Source organism: Micropterus dolomieu, linkage group LG03, assembly GCF_021292245.1.
Source record: "Micropterus dolomieu isolate WLL.071019.BEF.003 ecotype Adirondacks linkage group LG03, ASM2129224v1, whole genome shotgun sequence".
In the NCBI taxonomy this organism is placed as follows: Eukaryota; Metazoa; Chordata; class Actinopteri; order Centrarchiformes; family Centrarchidae; genus Micropterus; species Micropterus dolomieu.
Window position 1 is genome coordinate 5,271,872 of NC_060152.1, and position 9,935 is coordinate 5,281,806.

At 39.1% G+C, this 9,935-nt stretch overlaps 1 protein-coding gene across 4 annotated transcripts in view; it reads left to right on the top strand.

Moving 5' to 3' along the window:
- The window catches only part of crppa (CDP-L-ribitol pyrophosphorylase A), a 61,328-nt gene that overhangs the window by 19,480 nt on the left and 31,913 nt on the right, over positions 1-9,935 (top strand). For 2 of the 4 annotated variants that reach the window (XM_046044245.1, XM_046044246.1), the window contains exons 8-9: positions 81-173; positions 6,758-6,889. In XM_046044245.1, the coding sequence (XP_045900201.1) occupies positions 81-173; positions 6,758-6,889 (225 nt within the window). Of the gene's footprint in view, positions 1-80; positions 174-1,724; positions 1,814-6,757; positions 6,890-9,935 lie in introns of those variants that run through there. The other 2 variants (XM_046044247.1, XM_046044248.1) reach the window with 2 other exon arrangements.

Sequence of the window (9,935 nt, forward strand, 5' to 3'; positions counted from 1 at the left end):
TGCCGGTAATCAAAGAGAAAAACTTATTTGCTTCAAAAGTTGATTCAAAAGATGTAGTTTTTGATTTCCTCGGTCTCCAGGTCAATCGTTCTTGCTTGTCTGAAGTGGAGGCCATAGTGATGGATTTGGAGGCAGCGAATCGGGCTCTTCTCCACCCGATGGTCGTTATTTGGGTGAGTTCAGCTACGAGTCATTGTGACTTGTAGCTGCTAACTAGCTAGCTTTTCACAGTCTGGACCAGCTCTGCTGAAGAGTAGACGCTGTAGTAACGTTACATAAACAGGGACTTTTTACTTCGTCTCTGTTGCAGCAAACCCAACACAAAGCCTTTTAGTAACTATTATACTGCAACTTGAGCTTATCTACACACTTTATGGCTGACTAAAAGTGGATTACTGTTACTGCTGCATTAATGTGTATGCTGCATTTTCCTGCTTTATATCGTTTAATCTTTTGGATAGTTTAATCTACAGCAGTGCATCATATTCTACAAGAACATCATATCTTTGTACTATACGAGTTACACTTATTTTACAGCAAATGTGTCGGGATATACAGTAAATGGTTTGTATATCGCGGGATAGCCTGAAAATATCAGTATATTATTTATAAGCCAGATTGCCCAGCCCTAAAACAATGCCTTGCTTTGTGTGAATTATGCTGGCCTTTCACACACAGGTTTTATCAGTGCAGGAACGACTTGTCTTTTTCTTATTTGACTTTTTCAAATTTATGGCTGTTTTGCTTCAGTATATAACCAATAAATACAACACAGTAGAGATTCACTAGTGTGGTCTAGTATGAACATTCGCTACCGGGTAGTAGGGCTGAACGACTGTGGAAAATAATCTAATTGCGATTTTTTTTTACCAATATTGCAATTTAATATTATTTTTAAGCTCATTATCTTCTGTATTATTCAAAACGGACAAGCAGTAAATCAGTGTATAGTATGACCAACACAGTATTAGCTAGATTAAACATACATTGTTCTTTCTTGTGAGTCAGGCTTGTGTTATGATGAAATAAGGTGTTGCATGAATTGCATGAATTATTATTATGAGCAATGGTGGAGATAAAGTATCAAATTTTAATAATATAATAAAAAAATAAAATAAAACCAAGTGCCTCCGATGCTGGTGAGCAGAGCTGTAACCAGGCTGCAACTCAGGACAGACTGGGCCTCTTTCAGATTTGTGCGTTTAGTTTGAAATGCTGTTTCACAGATATTTCCTGAGCTGACTGGTGGCTGTGTGTATTGCCACAATGCACTTACCTTACTACACGCGTCTTTCTGTTGTGCATTTTTTCCTGTCCGTCACCACGTCATCCGCAGTAGCGGGTACCGCTTTCATTCCCTGTGTGACACTAAAGTTTCTGGAGTGTCAGCTTCCTTCAAGTTTAAGGCCATTGTAAAGAAACAAGTCAAGGTATAGCGTAACGTGCGAAGTTGGTGCTTCGTCTGCAGACTGCTTTATTCTGGGGGGTCATGTGACCAGAGTGTAATCGCATCCTTGGTGATTAGAAAATCTCGTTTTATCACATCGCGATAATACCGCAAATGCAATTAAACGTTCAGCCCTACCGGGTAGACAAAGAGACTTGCACCTGCTCCTGCCCACAGAGCTTGATTGACAGCTGATCTCGGGTTTGTTATTAGCTAGCCTGATGACTGTCATAATATTCTCCATGTAACACCTTTCTGCTTTATCTATTTGGTGTAGCAGCTTCTATCACTCTTAGGAGGGTCAATCATCATGTTTGAGAACGGGCCATAGAATTCAGCCTTTCAACTCTAAAGAGACACATATAGGTAGGTAGGTAGGTTTATTGTCACAATATAACAAGTTATAGAGTGAAATTGTATTTGTAACTACCTTCTGCTACATAGCAGACAATATACATTAAAACAGAATCAATTATAAAAAATGGCAAACATAAATAAACTGTCGATCAATTCGAATCAATTGAGCCGTGCTGAGGGTGAATTATAGTTGATAGTCTGATAGCTTGGGGGGAAAAGCTGCTCTGCAGTCTGGTGGTGCGGCAGCAGAAACTTCTATATCTCTTACCAGAAGGCAGCAGGGTGAACAGGCTGTGGCTGGGTGGTACTGTCCTTTAGTATCCTTTGGGCTCTGCAGGCACCTCACCTCACCGATATCACTGATGCTCGGGAGATGAGTACCAATTATCTTCTGAGCAGAACAATGTTGAATGTTAATGAACTTTATGTTCTTTAGGCTGCTGTCAAAGATTAGGTGTAAGGAAACTGAATCAGAAACATTTAGTGCTAAGCAGGTTTTTACTTGCAAAGGATTTGTCTTGTTATTTTGGTGCATAACTGTCGCAATAAACATAGTAAGAGAAAATAAAAAATAAGCACTGCCAAGTCAAGAATCATACATATAAAATAAAACATGTACAATAACAGATAATCTAAAATATATTTGTTTTAAAATTAAAAGAGCTGTACAGAGTTTGAAAAGAAGAGAATGGAGTGTGCTCAATATTGGCTATTTCATAGATTTAATGGCCTTTTAAGGATGTTTGTCTACAAGTAATTGAGTTTGGCATGTATTTACCAAGAAAAAAGTACTTTCTCTTATTGATACATTGCATTTTTATCCAGCACAAATTCAGCAATAATATGATAAGTAATACTACTACTGCAAAGTTCTTTTACACCAATAAGTCTTATTGACATGGATGGTAATGGAACAGTGGATAAGACACATGCCTTTGGTGTGAGGGACCCGGGTTCGATTCTCCACAGTGACGCATCCACCATTGTGTCTATGAGCAAGACACTTTACCCCTAGTTACTAGTCCAGAGGCGTGCGACCTCAGGTCTGCAGCAGGATCTGGTAAAACATATAGATTCAAATTATTTTATATTTTTATAATGTATATTTATATTTTTGAATATATTTAAAGTTAGAGCAGCTGAGAGTTAATAGCTCTGTTTCTATTTGAGGAACAATAACTTAAAGGTGCCATAGAATGCTCATTTTCAGGTTCATACTTGTATTTAGGATTTTCGACTAGAAAATCTTTACATGCTTTAACATTCAAAAAACACATTATAATTCTCATACTGTCCACTGCTTCAGCACCTCTTTCCACCCCCTGTCTAAACACTCAGTTTTAGTCTCTTTAAGGCCCCCCTCCCTGAAAGCCCAACTTGCTTCTGATTGGCCAACTTTCCCAAGCACAGTAGAGGGGCGGGGCTTACCTGTGCTGCGCTGAATCAAGGCCTGTTATGCGAGAGTACAACTTTGTTAATTGGTTTTAGTGAAACTGGATCAGAGTCGATGGAGAAATATTGTGCGGTTATCCCTTTGATGTCCTTCAGCTGCTCTACCTCCATTTTTGCTGATTTACGGAATTTATATGGCATCTTTAAAAGTTAGTAATCTGCACTTATTACAGGTTTTGTCAGTTTCTAATTATGAGTAATTATTTAACTAATTATAATTATAACTGTAAGAACAAGCTGTTTTTACATTCCAAGGGCTAAATGTTTTCTCAAATATCTTTGTGCACACACATCAGGGAAAAGTAGTTCTGGAAGTTAATCATATCTTAGTATCATTACCTACTTAAAATTATCTTTTTTTGCATGTTTGTGAATAGGGACATCTGGCACAGGACAGATGCAGTTTCGTTAGCCAAACCTGTTCTTTTTCTCCACTTGTAAAAAACGTCACCTGTAGCCCACCCTACACCTCCAAAGAAAGCGCTGCAGCTCGGCCTTGCTTACTGTTCGCCCGGCTTCAAACCCCAGCATCCAGCACTAACAGAAAAACCTAAAACTAACTGATCAAATCTGCTCCAAGAAACATGTAAATGTTTGTGATAAAGTCCAGTTTGCCCTCGTTCAATTTGGAAAAATTGACCTTTTCAAGTAACACACAGGACAAAGGCCAAAGCATTGCCAACATTGCTGTATTACTCCATTGAAGCCTCTTATCTTATGTGTGTGAGTTTTACTGAGATTTCAATAAAGATTGAAACACAAGTTCACGCGTGTAAATACACTGTCTGAAGCTGGGGTTTTTGTGGGATCAACTCCCTACCACAACAGAACAAACCCAGGTTCCCACAGCTCCCACTGCCAACATGTTTCTATTAATTTCTATCTTGTTCTGTTTTGTTCTATTCTGTTTTGTTCTTTCATATTTCTATTATATTTTCGACAACAATTTACTCTTCTCCACATTATATTCTGCTCTATTCTACTCTACTTAATAAATAAACTTTTCTATTTTGTTCTCTTGTACTCGACTGCGCTCTATTCTATTTTGTTCTGTTCTGTTTTAAATTAGATTATAATATTATACACAAGATTTATCAACAACCATTTTGATTGAATTGGAAGTGTGATAATCATCAATCATTAAGCCAAAAAGTAGCTGGTTCCATATTATCATATACCCAGATATAAGGATTTGCTGCTTCTCTTTGTAAATTGAGTACTACTGTGTCTTGGACTGTTGGTTGACCATAAAGTGTAAGCCAGTTTAGTGTGTTTTTAAAAAAGGGAAACAATCCAGTACTTGAACAGATCACACAATGTTTACTTTTCCCTCCCGGCTAACCTGATTTCACGGTCATGTTAGAATCTGTGTGAACTCTGGGGAAGTTGTGACTACGAGAAACGTGAAGCAGCCTCAGAGTTTCTCAGTTGTAAGTGATGAGGCTCAGTTCACCATCAAACTGCTGTTGTTGGATTGCTCACATACCCCGTTATTTATGGCAAGTTTGATCACATGGTAGTAATCAGCGGAGGGATAATTGAGTTGGAAGTGTCGGTGGTAGCCTCGAGGGCTGAGAAGCAGACTGGCTGATGAAGGTCACTGTTTTAAACCGTCTGTGAAAAAAGGTGCCTTGGCCATGAGCAGGGTATTCAAAGAAAGAACCCCATGTTGTTGATATTACCACCATATGTCTTAGGTTGTTTGATATCATTAATCGGTGATTGATGTTTAGTCAAATTGAAGTTCAAGTTTATTTATACAGCACATTTAAAAACAACCCTAGTTGACCAAAGTGCTTTCCAGGTTCAGAGGTACTCCAGTGGTTATTATATAGAAAATGGCAGGTTATAATCATTTGTCTGGACACCTCAGACATATTTCCAGTTTAACCACTGGTCATTGCATGAGGTGTATCAACCTAATTGATCAAATCCATTAAACAACAATACATATCTTTCTTAATACCGTTTAAATTCACTTGTGAAACTAAGCGTTAAAGAGTTACAATGTCTACAAATAAACCAAATTAGTGATAGAAATCAAAGAATTTAAACACATCCACCCTTTTATTGTCATTGGTAACTGGTGTTTGTAAGTGCAATTGTAAACTCCACCTTGTTTATTGTTTTATTTTAGTGGGATACCGTGTTGTGCATCATCATCATCAGTTCGATTATTAATATAAAATGGTCAACAGTATTGCTTTCATTCAGTTTGACAGCATCACCAGCGAGCTACTTACAGCAGCAACCTCTTTGTAAAACTCAGTGTGTGCATGATAGCAGCCGCACCTCTAAACAAAGACCAGGACATGTCTTGTGGGGGCATTTGAATTCAGTTCATTTCGATTCAGCTTTATTGGCATGAATGTAAAACAACAAACCAACATTTCTTTCTGGTTGTTGAGGCTACTGATGAAGTTTGTTGCCTCCTACAGTGGATTTCTGGTGAGGCTATAAAAATCACTCTCTCATTATGAGGATTGACACCACAAAGCCAGGCACTGTCTGCTGATGTTTTAGATCACTGAATACATTTTCTGCTATCATATGCTGCTGTAGTTGCTGTATAAATATCTTGACGTGATGCCTTGTTGTAAATAACTAAAAATGCTCTGTGCACTTTACAAAGTATTGTACATCTCCAAGAGCTATTTGTAATAGTGTTTTTACAGTCTGTCCCTCCTTTAACCTTCCCAGTAGACCTGCCCAGTGGCCAAAGGTAGACATGAGTGGTTTTAATTAGTAGTTTGATGTGGCAAGATGTTAACGTATGTTGCTCAATGAATATTGAAGTGAAATAAAACAGTCATCCTTACTTAAGACCACAAAATTTACTACGATTTAATTCATTCCTTGTGCATGTGTGTTTGTATTTTGGATAGTGTCTCCACAAATGTCACTGTGGCATCTGCGTTTCAGTAGACTCATACTGTATGAACTAGTGGTCTGGAGGTTTAACGCTGGCTAATGTGCTGAATAATTGAAGTTCACCTGATGACAGCGAACATCTGATTGATATTCATGTATAATTGTAATAATTGCTAATTTTGAGCAGATTTCTTGACACATTTGAAACGATTCTCCTGATGATTGCTTCTCCCTGCCATGGTTTTGAAAAGAATATGACAAAATAATTGGAGTGAATAAATTTTCACTGTCAGTGGGATGGTTATGGAAATCAGCTAAGCTTTGGATATTCTTAGGAATGACACAGTGATGTGAACCAATGTGTCTGGGTTACGCAGCCCTAATTGGAGAAAATAAACCCCAGAGGCCCTAAAGATTTACAATTGAATTACAGAATCATTATATCCTCAGACAGGACTGTGTATCATTCAACCTCTGTTTACTCTCAGCACAGCTTCTCTGAACCTTAAATTCACAGGCCCATTGAGTTGCAACATGTTTAAACGACTGCTTGAAAAATGAACTGTATATGAGATCCTCTGTATTGGCAAGTGTTTTCTGATTGGGCGCGGTGGCCTTTTGTTTTGATAGGTGCATTTGAGTGGTTCAGATGAGCTGTCCATTAGCGGGAGGATGGTAGAGCCAAAAGCTATCGTGGACCTGGCCTCAACAGCCAAGCTCCGAAATATTCTTCTCTATGGCATCCAGCTTTGTCAGTCAAAGGTAAGCTCTTAGTTTTTCCTCATTGTCTTCTGTTTTTCTTTTATTTCTTCCTAAAGTGAGCTCAGAGTTCCTGTGCTCTGAACTCATATATAACATATTTTAGAGAGGCCAAACAAAACACAGTGGGAAATGTCTTGTTCCAATCTCTGTGCGAGCGGGAATAAATGTGTGCCTGCTAGTGTGATTAAGAGGGCAAGATGTCAACTTTTAACCTTCTGCCATATGTGTTGCGTCGTATTGAAAAGGATACAGAGTTGCTTCAGGTCTAAAGCTGCTCAACCACCGCACATGTAGACGAAACCTCTGCAGTTGAGCTGTCTGTCACAGGAATCTGCTGCGAATCCCGCCAAGTGTGCACTGGAGTCATCAGGGCGGATGCGGTTGACCTGAAATCCATTACTGACTCCTCAGTAATTACAGGATTATGTAAGGTGGAATTATTCATCCAGCACAGTGAGAAACGTCAGGATTTATTCTACCAAACCCGTCAAGTCAAATCACAACATTTTGGGCCTGATGTGCAGAGCAAACCTTAGACAAACGTTGAATATTCATGACGTTTTTGACCTTAAATATTACATCCATCGTGATTAATGTTCATGACTGACTGCAGCAGTGTGATAAATAAGGTTTCTTGGCAGCCACATCACTTAACAAATCAGTAAAAGCCCCTGTGCCTCAGGCGAGGGGATGTTTGAGCAGGTTGGGTTTATTTTCTCCTGCGAAAGAAAATGTGAACGATGAGCTGAACTTCTTCTGTGGTCAGTGATTCGGCATCATGCGTTGGACCTTGAAGTCAGAGTGCCGCATAATTAAAACGAGATGTATTCTTGATAGTGAGACGTGTGATAGGCTGCTGGTCCACATATGACTTTGTTCAGCTATCGGATGTTGGACATCATGGTTTCCTTCTGAATTATGAAGATTAAGGCTGTTAATTAGTCATCCTGCTCCGGCTCCTCAAAGTTCAGAACAGGGAAAAGGGGAAGGGAGTGGACGGAGATAATGCGTGTTACACCATGATAAAATGCTTATCGTTATGAGATAGTGGAACAGCAACAGACTGCCTTGTATAAATCACTGTTAGCCTTTTGTTATAATGAGGATAATTCTTCCCAGATGGCCTTATTCATACTTACTTGCCTGCCAGCACTTTGTCTATCAGCCATACAGTATGAATGTTGCTCACAAATTCTAAGTGTGTTTTATTTCTTTGGCTTTAATAAAAAAGGATCTGACGGCAGGCAATAATGCACACATAGTGAACATTTTCAGGTATGAGTCTGATTGGTGAAAGATGCATTCAATCAATGCAGATGGCTTGTTGTACCTATCTTGTTTCGTGTTTCTTGCTTTAACCCTTATGCCTTACTAGGGACATTTTAAAACATGAAAAACTGCCCTATGAAAATCCTAAACATCTGAGATGACACTGCGACTATATGAGTGAGGATCTAAATTAGGACTAGGCACAAGTCAGCATTTTCAACATTTAGAGGATGATTTTCAGCTTGATCACATGAAGGAAAGGGAAACTGCTGCTGTCACAATTTTAAACATGTTCTTTCTGTGACATTTGACAGTTAATGCGCTTATGCAACATCAACACAATTTGAGTTTATCATGTTGTCAAACATTGACCAAACTAGGGGTGGCTCCTAAAAGTCTATGATTCAGATTATCTATTAAGAAGAGAGTCTTATTGCAAAATGACCTAACCACAAAACTAACGTAGGTGGGTAGAAGGTAATGAAAACTGAGAGCAGCGAGATGGCGGACAATGCGAGGCAGGGTGGCTAAACTCCCGTCGGTCCCGACAGATTTTTCGCCAACCTAGCAGGAGAGTACATCCCGTGGTGGGCTAGGATTTTATAACGATGACCAGAACGTACATTTCTCTGACTGTGTGGAAATCTAATTTTGCACATCACAGATGAAGAACAGAGGCATCAAAACGCATGTCTTGCAGGTAAAACACAAAACTAATGTAGGCAACAAACACCTGGTGAAACAAAAACTGTGCACAGTTAAGAGCCATAATCTGTGAACATTTGAATTGTGACTGCTGTTACTGTGAGATATGCTCCCTCATTACCACCAGTGAGGTGTCCTTGAGGAAGGTTCTTAACCCCCAACTTCTCCAGTGGAGCTGTTCGGTGTCCATTAGATCAGACTGTGATTGTACTGGCCAGCTTCCAACGTGTGAATGTGAAATCCTCGATAGTGTCTATATTGTCTGTAGTTGTCACTATTGTTGTTATTATTACTGCTCCTTGTTTCCGGCATACAGCTTGACAACGCTTTACAATGCCGTTAGTAGGGATGGGGATCGTTAATTTTTATTGATATCGATACCCTTATTGAGACTGCTCAACAATCTGATTCTTTATTAATACCACTATCGATACTTTACTATTATTTAGTGATGGTTATTTGGTAAGACCAGACCTAACGGGCCTGAGGTAGGCCTGCACAGTATGAGGAAAATATTCAATGTATATTGTAACGTATATTGAAATGACATACCACTTGTGTACATATTAACTGCCTGGTTGTTTTTAATTTCATATTTTAAATACAGCTAAATGTTGTTTCTAGAGCAGCAACATTAATGTTTACAACAGCAAAGTAACTCAATAACTTTGTCTGACATCCCAAGTAGTGAGTGACAGTTAGAAAGAATAACATCAGTGTGTATCAGTCCCTCCTCCTCTCTCGCTGGCTGCAGGTAACGTTACCAGGTAGGAGGAGGAGCGGCTGGTTTGTCTCAGCCAGCAGCTGAGTTTTTAAGACTACAGACCAGTCTGTGCTCCGGACAGACAGCTTTCTATTTAGCTTGTGTTTAACATTTGTCTAATGCCAAGCTAGCGTTAGCTGTGCTTGTATAAAACATGCAGGATGAGATACTGAGGACAGAGATGATTAAATTAACCATTTCTACATGTTTAACGTTACCTTACAGACAGGTGTATTGATAAAGTATTGTCTTTTTACTTGCGAAGGTTTTATTGCACGTACTTACAGTAACGAGCGTAGCTGTCATCAA